Below are 19,204 nucleotides of genomic sequence, written 5' to 3'. Positions count from 1 at the left end.
GTTCGCCCCACTCATGGCAGCCCCCTGTCCATGGCTGGGACAGGCCAAGCCAGGCGCCGCAGCCCTAGCTCTTGACCTGAGCATGGGTAGTTGGGACTCAAGGGTAGCCAGGCAGGATGGGCATGGGGACTTCCCAATCGGGTGCTGATGAAGCTGGAAGGGCTGCTTTGAGGACACCCAGTCCAGGTTTCCTGCAGCACAGAGCCTGGTGCACCCAGTCTGGAAGCCCACTGAAGATTCCTCTCCAGCCTGTCAGCTGGACGGCACCCTGAGACCCAGTATGCCTGCTGTGCCCCAGCACAAAGGTAGGCCACAGAGGCAGACAGGAATCACAGACAACAACCTCAGCCAGTTTCCTTCAAGTAGCAGATCTTTGTTTCACTAAGTCCATCCTTGCCCCCAGCCTCCCAGAGGCTCTGGGTGTAGCTGGCCACGGGGTGGAGGCAGAGAGGCACAGCCACAAGGGCTCTACTGCATTATGGGGGTGAGGGGGCTCTGGCCTGCTGGGGGTCAAACAGTGGGCAGGACTCCCAGCTCACCACACCAGGAGGCTGAGGGATGTGCTGGAGGACAGTGTGGCACAGCTCTGCCACGGAGGCCATGTTTTCCCAGGGGGACAGAGTGGGGCCACATCAAGGCTAGGAGCACCTGTCCTTCCCCTCAGGCAGTGATGACTGAGCTAAGACCCTAAAGGTGGTCCTTGGGAACCCCCAGTGAAGAGGCCTGGGCCTCAGGGTGGCTCAGGGACCCCCTGCCTGCTCTCCATGTATGCAGAGCCCAGTCCTAGCTCTCTTGAGCCATAGGCACACCCAGGCCAGGACATTAGAGAGCTGTGCTCACAGATGCCTGCAGCTGCCGACCACACTTACTCACCAGGGGCAGCCTGTGGGTGGCAGGGTCTGGAGGAGGGGCTGTAGCTGGGGATTGAGGGCCATCCCCAGACCCACACAGCCATGGTGTGTGGGGAGCAGTACAGTGTCCAGTGACCATGGGGAGACCCTGATCTCCTACTGCCTTCCCTGACACCAGGCCCAGCAGAGGGGGCTGGGCACACAGAGCTTCTCAGGATGGTGGGAGGGTAGCACACTCACACTGAGAGCTCTAGACTAGGGTCCTGGAGCCTCAGGGACAGCACACTTAGCCCTCTGCTCCCTTGGACCAGCGGTGGGGCTGCCTCATGCCTCAGTTTCCTTATAGTGGGAACAGGACTGCCCACCTTTGAGGGATCCTGGGTAGGTGGAGGGCTAGCAGGCTGGGATCCAGCCTTGGGCACTCCCAGTCTATATCCTACAGACACATGTAGGCATTCGGTGCAGTTTCTCTTGCTGGGTAAAAATACTCCTTTCATTGCTCAAAACATGATCTCAATGCTAAGTCCCAGGAGGCTGCGTGCGGCTGTGGGGCGAGGGCTGTGGAGCAGGTGGGCAGCGCTCGTCCCGGCACCTCAGTCTCTACACTCATGCCAGGGCACAGCCTGGGAGGCCCATATGATCCTCAGGAGACACGCTCAGGGCCCACTGCCAAGGCGCTGGGCCTCCAGGCCTCACTTAGTAGCCTTCATCATCATCACCATCACAGCCATAATCTGCAGAGCACAAAGGGGAGATAGGGGAGCCTCCTGGGCAGTGAAGACCTGTGTGGTCAGAAGGCCTAGCTGCCACTCCCCATGCCCTGCCCCTGGGCCACCAGGCTCCAGCCACTCCTACATGAGGCTCTAGCACCAGCCCCACTGTCCTCATCCCCACATGGCCCCACTACCACCGGGACTACCACTTTGGGCTCCTCATTTCTGTGAGCTCAGCGCTGGTGTGTGCAGTGTGGGAGCCTGGGCTCTGGTCAAAGGCAAGTGTGAGCAGTGTGGTCACCCTTAATGTGCAGGTCTGTGTCTGTGTGTGCAGATCCAGGAACCCTGCTCCTGTGAAGGCAAGAAGCACCCTGCTGCCCTGTGGGACTGGCCTGCCTGGCCCTGGCCGACTCCAGCACATTTCAGTATCCTACTTCAAATTTCCTTCCTTGGAGAAATAAAATTTTAGTTTGATGCCTAAGCTCAAGAATTATTACAGACTAATGGTTTATGCCTTTCTTTCTCTGGAAACATCTCCAACCATGCAGAGACCCCAAACCCAAGTTGGGCCCAACTGGACATGTGGAGCAAGGGAATCCCCACTCACCACTGCCGCCCATCATCTGCAGGGCACTGACACAATGCTCCCCATCCTCCTCATCAGGGTCTTCCTCATCTGCCTCCTCATCAAGGTGGTACGACACTGGTCCACTTTCCACCAAGACCGCCTCAGGCTTAGCCAGGTCAGCTCCAAGGGCAGGGGTGCTAGGGAGCAAGGCCTGGAAGGAGAGGGCCTCTGGGATGGCAGGCGGAGCTGGAGCTGTTCTCTCCACCACCTGACTGCCAGGGAGCACCTGAGCAGGGCCCCCCACTCCCAGGCCTCCACCAGCCTCTCCCTGGAACTCCAGAGCACCCAGAGTGCTCCTTTCCCCACTGTAGGGTCAGCACCACCCCCAGCAGTGCAGCAGTCCTGAGGGAGATGGTGCTAGCGCTGGGCTCAGGCCCAGTCTGGTGACACACCCCCTGCCCATGCCTTGGACCACATATCTTCAGCCACACCAGGACCCTTCCTGCCACTCGTTTGTTTCCAAGTCCAGAAGGAAGACCCTTGAGACTTGGCCTGGAGGGCAAAGGCCGTCACCCACAGAGAGCAGCCTCATACCAGTCCCTGGGCACCTTACGGAGTGAAGGCCCTCTGACGGCTGCACTCTGGCTGTTGGCTACTTATTATTGGGTGACTGGAGCCATGCTGCTAATCTCAAGCCCCTCTCCCCTGGCCTTGACTCCTGCCCACTCCTGGAACCCAGGAACTGTCTCCTAGGCCTCCACTCTGCTGTGTGAGGCCAGTGTGGGACAGCAGTGGGTGCTTCTCTTGGTCAGGCCTATTCTTAGCATGTCTGGACTCAGGAAGAAACATGCTCCCTGTTCCCCAAGAGCCCTGCCCCAGGCCACACAGGACAACATACCTGTCCCACGGCCACCTTCTTAGCTGGCTGCACAGACACCAGAGGCCTCAACCTGAAAGCAATACAGTGAGATGAGCTCAGCCCATGTCCCCCAGGGCTGAGGCAGGAGCCACCTCCACTGGACGTGAGGGGCTGACACCTGCCACCCTATGCGGACACTCCTAGGACACCGTTCCTGCATCTGGTGGACAAGTGGGCTTGGCAGCTCCAAGTACCACCTGAGAGCCACTGGAAATGCCAACTCAGGCAGCACAGCCAGCACCCACTATCTACCTGCAAGCCCCTCCTCCTTTCGCCCCCAGGCCTCAGAGCATTGTCAGAGGATGGTCCCCTTATTCTTCCCTGCATTTTCTTCACTTTCTCTGTATTAATCAACTTTTTCTATTCCTGGTAGAATTCTGGTCCCATGTCCACCTGACATGGATCCCTCAAGAAAGCCATTCCCAGAGCTGCAGAGCCTACTAAGAGGCCTAGAGGATGGTGTATTCAGGCCCTTGACCTGACCTGCTTCCCATTTCCTCCACCCACTTGCTCACAGGGGCTGCTTTCAGACCTTCTCTCAGCAGACACAGCCACACAGCCTATGAGCAGAGGGCCACAGGGGCAGGGGCTGGGGCCAGCTCTTCTACGAAACCATCCCAGAGCTGAAGAAGGAACTGAGCACCATTGCCTCCTCAAGACAGATCAGTCCCTCATACTGTAAGACCTTTTGAGGCCTGGAGCTCCCTCCTCAGCTTGTAGCCCCTTTTGTGCAGGGGAGGCAGGATAGTACCCAGCATAGAGTTGGGCAAACAATGCTCTAGGCTCTCCTCAGGCCCCAGCTGGCCTGCAACAGCCCAGGACCTGAGGCCTCAGGCCTCTGCCTGCCCCAACACCCACCCAACAGGACAGAATGGCACCTTTTCCCCATGCTGGTCACAGGGTCAGCCACATTTCTGCTGGCTGGCGTTTTCCTCCGTGACAGCTTTCTGGCACTGCCCCTATCCTCGGGCTGGGTGTCCTCCCCCCGAGGGCTGCCCCCGCCAGTGCTGTTGAGGTCCCGCAGCACGCTGTAGTTGATCTTGCTGGAGATTTTCTTCTGCTCCAGCATCTTCTCAATGGCTTCCCCAGCTGTGCTGGCCTGAATTGGTTCCCGTCGTTTGCAAGACTTCTTGGGCTTGATTGAAACACAAAAGAAATGCCTCCTGTGAGTCCCACTTGGGCGACAGCAAGGAGGGCATTGCTCAGCCATCAGGCTCCCTAGGGAGCCAGGTGTGAGGGTGTAGCAGGGGTCCTGCCCAGCCTTCCCAGGCCTGCCTGATTCCTGCCCTCTCAGGTGAGTGGGCACTCAGGGGAGCCCCAGCCATGGGCTGGGCAAGACCCCAGGGTATGTGGCCAGTTAGGTGCCCAAGGGGCCATGGAGCAGCAGCAGCAAACCTGCCTGTGAGTTTACCCTTGGCCCCTGGCCTGACCCAGTGCAGGGCATGTGAACATAGAGAGTGAGGTACTGCCTTGTGGGGATACCACAGGGAGGTAGCCCAGAATGAAGGAGATTGTCCACTCCAGCATGTCAGCCAGAGCCAATAGACCCTGGAGCCCAAAGACCCTGGATCTCATCCCGAGAGGTAGAACTACAGGCTGCCACAGGGCAGAGCCAGCTCATGCCAGCCCCACCTATGCTACCTCAACTTCACAGCCTCCAAGAAGGCATGAGATGTCCTGTCAGGTGGGTGGAGTCCTGAACACCCCACCCCAAGCTCCAAGGTCCTCCTGAATAGACAGGCCCCACATCAGCCCTCTGGGCCTCCCTCCCCTCTGTGCTGGGAAATCCAGCTTCACAGGCAGGGGACCTGTCTTTTCTTCTGTTCAGTCACTCAGACACTGAACCACTTCCAAAGTTACCATGGTACCAAGGTTATGTCTGTGCCAAGGAGTAAGTGCCACGAAGGCTGCTGGAGCAGGGAGGTGCCTGACAGGAGACTTTCTCAGGTCATCCAAAGAACAAGGATCCAGGCACAGAGGTGGGGGCCTCTCGTGTCCTTGACAAGGGACTCAAGTCCAGAGGCATCAGTGTCCAGCTCCTGAGTATTGACCCAGCCTGCCTGGAGGCAAGCTTAGAACCTGCTCCAAAACTGAGTATCATGTCCACCTGTGATGAAGCTTGTGGGTGCCTGTGGCCAGGGACGTGGATTGGGGGTCTGAAGTGTAGCTTCCAGCCACCTGCCCAGGACCTGCCCCCTCTTGTTATATAGGGAAGGGACAGTCCTCCACAGAAATGTCTCCTCTGGCAAGCTCAGATGCCCTGGGAAGGCTGCTGGTGCCTGCGGTGCCCACCTTGTGCTCCTTGTAGATGCCCAGCTCCTTTTCCTTGGCGATTCTGGCCTCTTTCTCTGAAAGTTGAATGAAGTGGCCTCTGTCAGAGAGGGCCCAGCCCTGGCCCAAGGACTGTTAGGGTGGCGGGTGGCACCTACCACTCTGCTCGCGCAGGTACTCAGCGTTCTCCTTCATCCACAGCTCAGCCTTCACACGCGCTTCCGCCTCATTCAGGATGTACTGGGCAAGCACAGGAGAGGAGTTGTTGGCCTCCTGCTCCCACACAGAGGGAGGGTGCACTGAGCCCTCTCTCGCTAAGCATCGGGGACATGAGGGGGATGCCTCTCTCCAGTGTGGAGACTGGGCAGAGGCCTGTGGCTGAGAGCAAGCCAGGGATACCCACTGCTCCTTTGTCCCCCCATGGGTTTGCCTTTAGCCTCTGGGCCTTGGTCAGCCACAAAGGCTGTCTGTGAGCTGCTGCTGTGGTGCTCCCAGGCCCCACTGACACCAGGATCCTGGCCAGCCAGAGTGCAGGGCCATAGGTCCCCAAGAGGAGACCAGGGGAGGGCATGCAATGCCAATTTAGGACAAATGGATAGTCCTAGGCAGCTCATGGTAATAGAACCAAAGCAAGAAAGACTCCTTGCCTGACAAGGCTAAGTGCTGCTGAGATAAGCTGCAAAGAGCAGGCACAGATGCCTGGCACCCCTCGAGGATGGAGGTGCTCAATGCACTTAGAGTCACTCAATGCACTTAGAGACTGCCTTGTGGGCCCAACCCAGGGGCACACGTATTTGCTGTAGCCACATACCTGGACGGTGGCAAAGGCCAGGTGCAGAGCTCAGGCCCTCCTGACAGGGTACCAGCACAGGGCTGGCTCCGGCTCCCAGAGGGAGGGCATGTTTGCCATGGGTCACCCTGGAGCTGAAGTCTAGAAGGGTGGGCTCTGGGAGTGGTGTGGGCAGGAGCACCATGAGACCACCTTCAGGCCACATAGTATCTGGGGAGGCCACAGGTGACCTCTGGTCACCACGGCACAGAGACCAAAGGCAAGCCTGGGGGCAGGAAGGCTACCCATCCCCCACCTTCCTGTGGCACCCCAGGCTGAGGTGCCTGCACAAGTCCACCACCTCCCGGGAAGTGAGGGTCTATGCAGGGGCTCACTCGGTCGATTTCATGGTCATCAATGCCACTGAGGTCCAGCTCGCCATCTCCACAGGTGTCTGCTAACAGGAAGCACAGTGTCAGTGTTACTTAGGGTCAGTTCTGATTAGAAGGGCATAAACACCATCTCCGCTGATTCAAGACTCTGAGGTTTGGGCCAAGGGGCTTCTAGACACCCTCCTCTGCTTGGCAGTCCTGCACTTGCCCTCCACAGCCCTGCGGCTCTCTGCACACTCTCCTTGGGTGCTGAGTGAAAAGGCAGGTGCTAAACTGAAGCTGTGAAAGCTGCCCAGCTGCCCTAGGCTTCTGTCAGACTGGGAGACACAGGTGCCTTGGCCCTGACAGATAGGAGGGCACAGTGCTGAGCAGAGCCTAAGGGACAGACGTCCTGCCACAGAGAAAGGGCTGGGCATTCCCTCACAGTGCTCTTGGATTTGGGGGTGGAAACAATGGTGACTCAGAGGCTCCCATTACTATGCTCAGGATGTCCCGAAACCTACCAGCTACTATCCTCCTGCTCAGCAGGGTCAAGGGCACACTCTCCAGAGCCTAGAATAAGAGCTGTCCCTCCTCTTCACAAACCCGCATGACCCAGCCATGCAACTGGGCTGTCTGGCACTCTCCTGCCATACTGCTCCATGGCTGAGGTCCAAGACTGCTCCTCTCAACAATCAGATGTTTGCTGAGACCCTTCAGGGCCTGCCTCATTCCCCACTCTCTCAGCTCTGAGGCCATGGCACCTTGGCTGCCCCAGGGCCTTTACACATACCCTCTCCTTAGTGCTCTGCGTAACCCACTCACGTTCTGCTCATACAGCAGCCCCCACTGTCAGGGCAGGTGCATAACTGTCCATGTCCACACCTGGCCCAGAGGCCACTCACTAAACACCCATGCTGCAACTGAGCAGCTTCCCTTGCAGAGGCCCCTCATGCATAGAAGCCAAGCCCTGGTGCCAGGGTAGAGGCTTGCCCTGGAAGGGTATAGGGATAAGACTACCTGCCTTTCTCCCAGAGCTGCCATCATCCCATCCCTTCCCTGTCACGACCTCAGTGATGTTTTACAGAATGGGAGGGGTGAGAAACAGCAAGACCATCCACTGTGGCTTAGTCTGAGCTCTATGGGGCAGGTGATCGTCTTCTGCTCAGAGCGTCTCATCACTGCAATGAGCTCAGCAAGCAATGTCCCTCTGACCAATGAAGATGTAGCCTTCCATCTGGGCTCTGCCTCCCCATTAAAGAGATGGAACTACAGTGAGAAAGGCTGGCCCTGCCTCGTGGGCCCTGCAGGACTCCTAACAATGACTTCTCAGAATCCATACAATTCTCACATGGCACTCTGGGCCACATGCCAAGAAGGGGCTGCCAAGGCAGGAAGGCACCTGTGGCTAGCACACAGTCCTAGTGAGGATGACAAAATCTGCTGGGCATTTGGGGTGTCAGCAAATACCCAGCTCTTTATGTTGAGGCACTGACTCCTCACATAGCCCCGTGCAGGGAAGTAGCAGTGCCACACCCAAGTCCCGCCATGCTAGAATGTCACACCTCTCACACAGACAACGTCAGCTTCCAGGTCACCCTGTGAGAGCAGGACCAGCCTGGAAAGCTCTTCTCTCCTCAGCCTTCCTCCCTATCCATCTCCAGGGCACTTACTAGGGTCCCGGCTCTGGGATGAAATGCACTCTCGGATGGATTCGGAAATGCCCAGACTGGCTGCTGTAGGCAAGGGACCCAGCAGGGACTCCAGGGCTGGGGGCCTGATGACTCCCTCAGGGCTTCCTGCTGCTTCCGAGCTGCCTGGGGTGTTGCTGCCGAGAAGCTCCTGGTAGAAGTCCTTGTTCAGGTGGCTGGCAGCAGCCTCCAGCTCCTCATCCTCTGTGTCTTCCTCGCCAAGCAAGCTGGAGGTGGTGTCCTCAACGGGGCCTAGGGACACATGACCCACACTGTTAACAGGTAGGAAGCAGAACGAGCCTTCTCTCCAACAAGAAATACTTCCACCAAGCTGCAAAACAGCCTGTGGAAGAAAGACGAAACTATCAGTAAACGATGCTGCTGAGCATCCATGCTCAGGAAGAGTGAGCCCTGACCCATGCCTCACACTTACACAGTGACAACCTTGGATGGATCACAGACCTAAGTGAGAGAGCCCAGAGAATAAATGTTTTAGAAACAAATGTGGCAAAGCCCTGCCCGTGGGAACACAGCGGTGTGGGCGCCTTGGAGATTGCCTGATGATTTCCTAAAGATGTAAACATGTACCTTCCACATGACCAGTAACTACCCTCAGCATTTACCCAAGACAGCAAGAAGAACGCCCATGCAGAGACTTGGAACAAATGTACAGAACAATTTACTTCTAATAGCCCCAAACTGTAAATAACCCGATACTCTTCAACAGGGAAATGGATAAACAACCTTTGTATATAGGGACCGTGACACCAGAACAAAATTAAGCTAATTGCTGATGAATGGCCCAAAATAATTACACTGAGTGAAAAAGGCCAGAGGAAAAATGGGGCATATACTGTGTGACTCCATTTGGATAAAACTGTAGAAATGTGGCTAATTCATAGGGACAGAGTGGCTGGGACAGGGAGGCTGGCGTGGGCTACCAGGGGCCTGAAGACACTGTTGGGAGTAATGATAGAACTACAAGTTATCCTGGTTATGGTGATGGGTTCACAGGTATGTGCACCTGTCAAAACCCGGAAACCAAAGGGAATGTTCTTTTTTTGTTTTTTGGCCAGGGCTGGGTTTGAACCTGTCACCTTCAGCATATGGAGCCCACACCCTACCCTTCTGAGCCATAGGCGCTGCCCTCAAAGGGTATGTTCTAAGTGAATATAGATCAACCTCTTGCTGAGCACACACGGTGCTTGCGAACATGCCTGTTGCTGGTGGACACAGGCCACCACCATGCAGGGAGACCACCAAAGGAGGAAGGGCATCAGCAACACTTACTGGTCCCAGGCAAGCAGTGAAGTCCACAACAAAGTCGGAAACCACGCCCCCCTCCCCAGAACTTCTACAACTCTTTGTACAGGAAAGAGAAACTTGAGACTGAGAAATGGAAAACATTTCACAGCAGGACAGTGGGGCACAGACTAACGCTGCTGGGAGGAGAGCATTCTGCCTCTGTCCAGCCTGAGTCAGCCACCTAGGTGCCTGCGGCTGGGGCCTACGACAGACTAAAGGAAGGACAGAGATGAAGCACCAGCTGCTGACCTGACAAATAGGAAGGCAGCAGAGCCAATAAAGCAGTGCAAAAACTGGTTTAATGGGAACACTGATAATCCAGCTGGGGAAAAAAAAAACAGCAAAGAAAATCATGAAAAATAATGAATGACAAAAAAGAAAATAACTATAAAGACCAAAAAAAAATCATAAGACACAACTTCATTCAACTCTGCAAACGAATGGGACAGACCCTGGTGTAAGCACCAGCAGGTGACCCTCTGTGGCCCACGGGTGCCTCAAAAGACTCAAGGAAGACCTGATACAGGATCCTATCAGAATGGATCACAGGCATCCACCAGGGTCTCTCCCCTATGTCTGAGACACTTGCTTCAGGCAGGGATACTCATCAAAATGAAGAGTGAGCATTTACTCAACAGGACAAATGAGGTGGCGCCTGGGACCACAGGCTGTGCCCTGTGTCCTGGGAAGCACTGGAGGCTGGAGGCCCTGCATGGAAGCCAGGGGACACTCTCAAGGCTGAGATTCAGTGAGGTGCCCAAGGGCAGGCAGCAGACTAGGTGCTAGAAGGAAATCAGGGGCATAGAGACTGGTAAGGAAGGTAAAAGAGTCACTGTTGGTAGATGACATAATTCATCACTTAGAATACCCAATGGTAAGCTGGAAACTACTAAAAGGGATAAAAGAATTCCTTAACACACGAGCACACAAAGTCAGCACACAGAAATCAGTATTCCTCATGGTCAACAAACAGCCGTACACAGCCACAGAGAAAGTGGTAGGGCCTGAACCATGGGGCACTGCAGAGCTTTTGCACACGGAGGAGAAAAACTAATGGGAAAGGGAGGGCTACACTCTAAAGCCGGAGACAATGGAAGGGCAGAGTCAGGATGTAACCCACTTCCTCCAAGCTCCCAGGTGAAGCAGGGGGCTGGGCTAGGAGAGAGAGGCAAGAGGACCCTAATGTTCTCATGCAAAAATAAATAAGAGTGGCTACAAAGCTCCAAGGGGGCAGGAGGTGCCCTTTCTTCCAAATATCAGTACCTGATGAGAGCATGAAGCACTCGCTGACTCCAATATGCACAGAGAGCAGTGGGGCGGATGGGGTGCCAGGAGGGATAGTGTACATCTCACCCATCCCCAGCCAGACCCCAGAACAGCCCACAAGACCCTCAAGTGCCAGGGGGTATGGAGGTATGCCCCATCATGGGAGAACAGGTGAGCAGGAGAGACCTGCTTAAGAAAGCTGTGGCTGCCCTGACAGCCCCCACCTGGAACCTGACATGCATGGGAGCCTCTGAAAGGCAGTGGACTGCAGGCTCCATGCCCTGCAACTTGATATGCATAGGTGCCTTGGAGAGACAGTGGGGTTCAGGCTCTGCACCCAGCATGTAGCCTATATGCCAAGGAGGGAGGCTACAGCCTCTCCTGAGCAGCAGTGGCACCAGGTACAAGGACAATGACTGCAGAGGAACTTGGGACAGCAACCCAAGGGCATGGAAATGGAGACCACCCCAGAAGAGGGCTGGAGTGCAGGGAGGCGGGGAGGGCTGTCCAGGGCAGCAAGCTGCTCAGGACAACATACTGAGCCAGAACATGGCACTGCGATGCAGTACCACACAGTCCAGGGGAGGGGCGTGGTTAAAGGTCAGCATAGGGCAGAGGTGCTGGCAGGGCAACTGGGGGCCTCTGGGCCTGACCTTGAGGCTGTGAGGGCAGGGTGGGCTCACCATCTTTGGTCAGGCTGGCCAGAGCCCCCTTCGCCTTTGGCCGGCTATTTTCTAGTTCAATCTCAATCGCATCTTGGTAACTGGATATTTCCCCTGAAGTAGTAAGTTAAAAGTATAAAATCAGAACCAAATCCATTTTTCTCAGAAAACTGAAGCATCTACATGGCAACACTGGCTGGTTACCTTCAACCTCCTCCAGTTTTTTTGACAGGACTTGCTCAAGCTGAAAGAGGAAAGGAAAGCAGTTAACAAGGGGTCCACCATGATGCGCCACAGCCCCCGGGGCGCCAGAGGGTCTCACTGACCACAGGCTGCCAGACTCACCCCACTGGGGCTGACGGGGCAACCTCAGTGCCTGTGTGCCCTGCCCCCACCTGGCCAGGGCAGTGGACCCTCTCAGAGCCCCAGTGCTAGATGCACCTGGGGATAGGCCTGGCCCAGCAGGCAGTTACTGTGTGTCTGCCTCTCTGGGGATGTGCAGGACATTCCTCCATGTCCCCTCCAGGGGTCAGTCCCTGTCCTGCCCCTGTTGCCCATCTCTGCAGTCACCTCACTGAGTGTTACATGTGTCTTGCCAGGCCCTGTGTCGGAGCCAGCCTACAAAACCTGACGACAAAACAGCAGAGAGAACTATACCTTGAGCAGAGGCTCCCCACTCCAGGTGGAGAGATGAGGCATTCTGCTGTTTTTTCAAACTTTTAGTGTATTCCAAAGTACACATCTCTTGGAGAAACTATAGTCTAGAATTTTAGAACAAAGACCAGGACCCAAATGCTTCTGTGGAGAGGGGCTCAGTGGGGGGCAGAAGCTGGTGGCAGAGCCTAGTGGAGGTGCTGGCCCACTCCAGGCGTGGTGAGGCCCAGGCCTCTAAGCTCGAGGCCTCATGGGGCTACCCCCACGCCTGCGGCTGGCGACATGCACAACCCAGGCCTGGATGAACTGAGTGTAGCTGCTGCAACTGCACTACTTATTAGAAATAATAATGGGTGGGAGGTGTCAAAACTGCACAAGCTACAAGAAACAGCAGTGCTGAGCAGGCAGGGTGCAGCCCAGGGGGCAGGGTATGGCCAGGCCGCTCTACCTGCTTCATACGCAGCTTTCTCTGCCCAGCAGTGTACGAGGGGGGGTCACATTCCTCCTCTAAGTCAATCTTCATAAACTCATCAATGGTCAGCTGGCTGGTGGGGGTGTCTTCAAATTCTGTGAGCCTAAGGCAGAGATGTGAAATGGAGTTCAACGCCCTGAGAACAGCCACTTAACACTGAGCGCACAGGACAGCGCCACCGTGGTCCTGGCCTCACCCAGTGGCTTTTCTGCCTCAGCCTGCCCCTGTCAGGCCTCAGGTCCCTGGGAAAGAAGTCCTCAGGTACCTTCATCACGTCCACTTATTTGTCCCAGGATCCTGGTCGCAAGACTCAGAGAGAAAAAGAGGCTGAGCTGGGCAATAGCAGGTAGATTCCCTATGTCTTTTTTTTTAATTTTTATTTATTTATTTATTTTTTGAGACAGAGTCTTACTCTGTTGCCCCGGCTAGAGTACCGTGGCCTCATAGCTCACAGCAACCTCAAGCTCCTGGGCTCAAGTGATCCTCCTGCCTCAACCTCCTGAGTAGCTAGGACTACAGGTGCCCACTGCAATGCCTTGCTAATTTTTCTTCTTCTTTTTTTTTTTTTTTTGAGACAGAGCCTCAAACTATCACCCTGGGTAGAGTGCCGTGGCATCACAGCTCACAGCAACCTCCAACTCCTGGGCTCAAGTGGGTCTCCTGCCTCTGCCTCCCAAGTAGCTGGGACCACAGGCACCTGCCACAACGCCTGGCTATTTTTTGGTTGCAGCCATCATTGTTGTTTGGCGGGTCTGGGCTGGATTCGAACCCGCCAGCTCAGGTGTATGTGGCTGGTGCCTTAGCCACTTGAGCCACAGACGCCGAGCCGAGATTAAATATTGAAACAAAAATTAATTTCCCATCTGCCTTTGGGGAGTGGCACCAGATATGATCTCAGGTGAACACAGCGATCAAGTGTTTCAGATTTGTGACAAAGGGAGCAGCAGTTACAGGTCTGTCAGCACTCCACTGTCTTGTTGGCCTTGTCGGCCTCATCAAAGTCTATTTAAAGGAAGCCAACCTTCCAGGTGAGCTCTGGGTAACAGCTATTAACCCCACACACTCCTGGCCGGTTGCTGCTCGGCTCACTGCCATTCGGTTAATAGACACAGTAGCCCCTCACATGACCCCTGCTTCCCACTGGGTGATGGTCACTCAGGCTCTCCAAGTCCAGGAGGGGCCGTGCCAAACAGGAGGCAGGTGAGGCCTCCCACTGATGGCCCAAACCTGGCCTCCTGCCTGCTTCCCCCTTATGACTGAGGGCAGAATCACAACCCGCCACCTTAACTTACAAACCTGGGATGGAAAGGAAGGAGCTGGGCCCCAGCAAGACTGGAAGACGACACTCTGGAGGGAGATGGGGTGGCCTCAGCACATCCTAACTTCTTGCCTTCAATACCATGCTGAGTCTTGGCCACCAGCATCACCACATAGCCAGGCTAGGGACAACAGAACCCCAGCAAAGAGCAGTGTGTCTGGCAAGCAGACCTAACTCAGCTGGACAGACGCGAGGTCATTACGTTGTGGTCCCACACCACAAAGCAAAGGTGCCTACCTCTTCCGCAGTGTGGACTCACACACTTTGACCACGCTGATGACCTCTTTGACAGTTCTCCTGAAATCGTGCATTCTAGCTGCTACCAGAAGGGCTAGAAAGGAAGGAAACTGGTAACTAAGAAGGTAGATACTCTGCCATGCCCTAGGGTGAGACGGCAGCCTGGGAAAAACATGTCTGTGCCAGAACAGAGAGACCTATACTGGGCGTGGCCACCCCAGGTGAGCAACAGCTGAGCAGGCAGCATCCACCTTCCCCTGAGCAGACATGCTATGCAGGGACTTCTGGGACCATCATGTTCTCTACTTTTTTGGGACAGTGGTTATACCACACTCCAAATTTTTTTTTTTTTTTGAGACAGAGCCTCAAGCTGTTGCCCTGGGTAGAGTGCCGTAGCATCACAGCTCACAGAAACCTCCAACTCCTGGGCTTAAGCGAGTCTCCTGCCTCTGCCTCCCAAGTAACTGGGAGGCTATTAGCCACAACACCTGGCTATTTTTTGGTTGCAGCCATCATTGTTGTTTGGTGGGCCTGGGCTAGATTTGAACCTGCCAGCTCAGGTGTTATGTGGCTGGTGCCTTCACCACTTGAGCCATAGGCACCAAGCCACAAATTCCACTTTTTTATTTTTATTTATTTGTTTGAGACAGAGTCTCACTACATTGCTCTTGATAGAGTGCCATAGTGTCATAGCTCACAGTAACCTCAATCTCATGGGCTCACATGATCCTCTTACCTCAGCCTCCCAAGTAGCTCACACTCCACTTTTAAATATGAGAAGAATGAAATTAGAGGGCTTGGGAGTGGGTTTAGGAACCCTAAAAGCAAATACATGAACTTTGAGGTAATGTGTATGAGTTGTGATGGGAGCTGAGGACTCTGAGGATAGGGCCCAAGCCAAAGAGGAAAGGGGTGAGACCCTAGGCAGGGCTGTCATGGGCCAAAGATAGGCCTGGAACCTGTACTGCAAATGTGAAAATCAAGTTTTCAGATGGAAAACGAATCTCAGGTAGCATTAACCCTGCTGTCAGCAAAGCACAGGAACCCGCACCTGGCCTTCAGGAAAGGAGTGGAATCTGTGAGTGGCAGAGAGAGGCCCTTTTGATCTGAGGAGCACATGCTGGCAAGAGCCCAGGTCCAGGGCTGGTGTGGCCAGCCAGATAACATCCATATCAACCCCACAACATCAAGAGCCAAACCAGGGATGATGTGGGAGCTGTATGGGAGGGGTCCTTGGAGATGTGACCACAGCAACTACCCTGCTTGGGGGAGAGATTAGCCTGAAAGCCCTGGGCACCCTCTCCAGTAACAACCTGGCATCTCAATTGAGAGAGACCACATCATTAACCATGCCTAGAACCAGGCCCCCATAGCTGTTCCCCAGAGGTGGGCAACTCAGGGCCAGGGCCAGGGTGCCCAGCCAGTCCGCTCTACCTGTGAGGGCCCTCCCTGTGCCTTGTATCCAGAGGCTGACAGGGAAGCTCCAATCCTTGAGCCAGGTCGACAGCAGGCACAGGAGGCCACTAGTCACTTGTAGTGCAAGGCCAGCTCTGGGAACACAGGTGCAACCCACAGGCTCAGACTTCCCAAGAGTCAGGACAGAGAACATGACCACAGTGGCCACTGAGTCTGGGCCAGTGTGACTCCAGACTGAGGGCACCATCCCACAGGAAGGGGGCTGGGGCTCCTATGTACCTGCTCCACAGAGACCCGAGGGGCGCCGGCCCGTGTGCATCCAGTCCCTCTTCATTCTTTGCAGGAGCCTCAGGGCTGTCATGGACACCTCATGGTTCTTCTCCCCAAACTCCAGCAGGTGGGCAAAGCGGGGGATGTAGAGGCACGGGTCTATGGCAGAGACAATATCTCAGCACCAGCTTAAGCTATGGCACCAAAAGCACACATATAAGCAGCCTTCGAGCACTCATGTGTGATATATACAGCAACCCAGAGCAATACCCCCAGAGCTGGGCGACCCTCAGCCATCTTTCCAGGACCCCCTGTCTTGACCTCCCTGGCCCTCAAGTGGAGTGACTTCAGACATGCAGGGACCCCAGCAGCATGTACCTGCCGCGTAAGGCACTAGGCATGCCCTGGCTCACTTTCAGGGCCCCCTGCTTGGAGCATGGAGAAGGCTCCCACCTAGCAGCCTTCCCTCCAGACTGCAGCGCCACCTCCCAACACCATTCTCCAGCTTTTTTTTTTTTTTTTTAGGAGACAAAAGTCTCACTTTATCACCCTCGGTAGAGTGCTGTGGTATCACAGTGCACAGCAACCTCCAACTCCCGGGCTTAGGCGATTCTCTTGCCTTAGCCTCCCGAGTAGCTGGGACTACAGGTCCCTGTCACAATGCCCAGCTATTTTTTTGTTGTTGTTGTAGTTTGGCCAGGGCCAGGTTCAAACCCGCTACCCTCAGTATATAGGCTGGCGCCCTACCCACTGAGCCACAGGTGCCAACCTCATTCTCCAGCATTCTTGAAGCAAGACAGGCATGGGCACATGGCCCCTTTGAACCCACCAGATGGCTCATGTCAACTCATCCTTGTGGGCCATAGAGGGCCTACTCTCAGCAGTGCTCAAGGCCATGGAGGGCAACTGTATACAGAGGCCTGTGCTGATGTGAACAGATGCATAGCCTACTGGGGTGAGTGATAAGAACTGAGCAATGTAAGGACTCTGGTCACCAGTGCGATGCTGTGAACATCAGGTGGCACTGCCCAGAAAAGCCTTACAAGAAAGGTGCCTCTGGGCTGAGGCCTAGGCAGGAGAGGGTGGGGAGAGCCATAGGCTAGGCCTGGCCCACATAAAAAACAGGTAGGTGCTAGCAGATGACAATGGAGGAGGGAATTGTGGGTTCTCGGGAGCTTTGAAGGCACAGGGAGTGGGGGTGGCGCCTGTGGCTCAAAGGAGTAGGGCACCGGCCCCATATGCCAGAGGTGGTGGGTTCAAACCCAGCCCCACCCAAAAACTGCAAAAAAAAAAAGAGGCCACGGGGGCGGGGGAGGGGGCCCGGTCTGCTGGCCTCTCCTCCAGCTCCAGGGTGGGCGGTGAGCCAGGAGTCCTTGAGGCTCAATACTACCTGGCCTCCTGCCTTGGCCCCCACTGACCCCATTAACGAACCTCCTATACATACAAGGGCCTACATGACTGGACTCTGGCCCTGTGAGCCCCCTGAGAACCCCGGGTGTTTCTTTTTATTTCCAGCTCTCACAAAACACCCAGGGAAGGTTTCTGAGGCCACAGAAGATAGCAGCAGCCCAGGAAACAGCCTGGGACCTGAGGCCCATGCAGACCCACACTCCTGCACATTGACCATGCAAGGCTGTAACATGAGTGAGCAAAGACCTTTGTGTGCCCCCAACCAGGGCCCTGGCCATCTGGCCAACCAGTGGACCCAGGGAGCTGTGGCCCCTTGTCCCCCTTCCAGGTAAGCCAAGGCCAAGAGCACATAGTGTGCCCATGGCCACATGGCTACACGGGCTGAACTCAGGCTTGAGTCTGAGCAGTTCAGAACTATAGCCATTTCTATTGTTCAAAAAAATAATTTTGGTGATTTAGTTGCTAAAAAAGATATTAAAAGAAAAATAAGTTATTTTAAAAATAATATTGTTAACATTTCTAAAATTTTTCAATAAAACAAAAACCATTGGAGCTAGAGCTGGAAAATGTGTTAAGAGACATCCCGATGTGGTGGGGCTCTGGTGCTGATTAATTCTTGAAGTAAAAAACAGGGCTCAAAAACTTGAGTAAATATTTGAAAACAGACGCATCAGGGATCCAGGTGGCCAGAGCAGCAGTGCCGTGGGCTGTCCAGTGACAAGGACAAGCACAAACATTTTATGTTGGCAAGAAAATAGTTTCGATAGTCACGAATCTGCAGGCACAGAGGAGCAAAGGAACAATTGAATGAAGTGACAGAAACAAATTTCAAAATTACAGTAATGGGAGATTTTAATGTAATTCTCTCAAATTTGACAGACTAGGGGGAAAAAGACTAAAAGGGAAATAAGACACATCACCATTGGTTCAATTTAACAAATACATTTTAAACTCTGTATCCTACAGAGTAATTTTTTTTTCAGAGTCTGTGGAACAGTAGTGAAAATGACCATGTATTAAAGAACAAAGAAACCTACAATATATTCCAGATAACGGAAACCTCATGGGACATACACTTTGACCACAGTGAAATAAAACTAAAAATTAACAGAAGAAACACAATCCCCTCACCTCCAAGCACTATTAGGAAACTAAAGAATAATCCTTCATGTAATTTTACAGACTTAAATGTTTCTTATAATTAAGAAAGAAACAACAAAAATAATGAACTAAGTAGTCAAATAACAGAAAATTTAAATTAACAAAATAAGTTAAATTATTTAAAGTAGGCAAAAGGACTCTGGGAGGCCAAAGCAGGTGGATCTCCTGAGCTCATGGGTTCAAGACCATCCTGAGCCACAGTTAGACCCTGGCTCTAAAAACAGGTGGGCGTTTGTGGCGGGCACATGTAGTCCCAGGTACTTGGGAGGCTGAGGGAAGAGGATCACTTGCGCCTAAGAACTTGAGGTTGTTGTGAGCTATGATGCCACAGCACTCTACTGAGAGTGACAAAGTGAAACTTTGTCTGAAAAAAAAGGAAAGAAAGAAACAAAGAAAGGAAAGAAAGGGGAAGGAAAGGAGAGGGAGGGAGGTAGGAGGGAAGGAGAGAGAGGAAGAAAGAAAGAAAAGAAAGAACGGAAGAAAGGAAAGAAAGAGCAAGCAGGCAAGCAAAAGGGACTTATAAAGAAAACCAAGGCTGGGCACAGTCACTGACGCCTATACTCCCTAAAGTTTGGGAGGCCCAGGTGGGAGGACTGCTTGACCCCAAGAGTTTGAAATCAATATGGGCAACATAGTGAGACCCGATCTCTACAAAAAATTTAAAAAATCAGCTAGCTGATGCCTCAGCCTGTAGTCCTAGCTACTAGGGAGGCAGGAGGATTGAGCCTAAGAGTTCCAGCCTGGACAAAAGGAAAGAAAGAAAGAAAAACAAGTAAATAATAAAATTACCTGGCTCGGCGCCTATAGCTCAACTGGCTAAGGCGCCAGCCACGTACACCTAAGGTGCCGGGTTCGAATCCCCAGCCCGGACCCGCCAAAC

General features: G+C 54.1%; 1 protein-coding gene across 3 annotated transcripts in view; it reads right to left on the bottom strand.

Moving 5' to 3' along the window:
* Window positions 1–352: 352 nt before the first annotated feature.
* Window positions 353–19,204, bottom strand: part of BRF1 (BRF1, RNA polymerase III transcription initiation factor subunit) — a 67,510-nt gene continuing 48,658 nt past the window's right edge. For 2 of the 3 annotated variants that reach the window (XM_003803163.3, XM_023508854.1), the window contains 13 exons: window positions 15,763–15,912; window positions 14,068–14,161; window positions 12,489–12,615; window positions 11,591–11,630; window positions 11,408–11,500; window positions 8,136–8,405; window positions 6,487–6,548; window positions 5,481–5,562; window positions 5,344–5,399; window positions 3,930–4,186; window positions 3,031–3,082; window positions 2,172–2,343; window positions 353–1,585 (listed from right to left, as the gene is read on the bottom strand). In XM_003803163.3, coding sequence (XP_003803211.1) covers window positions 1,548–1,585; window positions 2,172–2,343; window positions 3,031–3,082; window positions 3,930–4,186; window positions 5,344–5,399; window positions 5,481–5,562; window positions 6,487–6,548; window positions 8,136–8,405; window positions 11,408–11,500; window positions 11,591–11,630; window positions 12,489–12,615; window positions 14,068–14,161; window positions 15,763–15,912 — 1,493 coding nt within the window. In that variant the 3' untranslated portion in view covers window positions 353–1,547. The remainder of the gene's footprint in view (window positions 1,586–2,171; window positions 2,344–3,030; window positions 3,083–3,929; window positions 4,187–5,343; window positions 5,400–5,480; window positions 5,563–6,486; window positions 6,549–8,135; window positions 8,406–11,407; window positions 11,501–11,590; window positions 11,631–12,488; window positions 12,616–14,067; window positions 14,162–15,762; window positions 15,913–19,204) is intronic. The other variant, XM_023508853.1, reaches the window with a different exon arrangement.

The sequence above is a fragment of the Otolemur garnettii genome, unplaced genomic scaffold (genome assembly GCF_000181295.1).
Source record: "Otolemur garnettii isolate 467f Iridium unplaced genomic scaffold, OtoGar3 scaffold00283, whole genome shotgun sequence".
Classification (NCBI taxonomy): Eukaryota; Metazoa; Chordata; class Mammalia; order Primates; family Galagidae; genus Otolemur; species Otolemur garnettii.
Note: the sequence above shows the minus strand (reverse complement) of the source record. Positions and strands in the feature narration are given on the sequence as shown.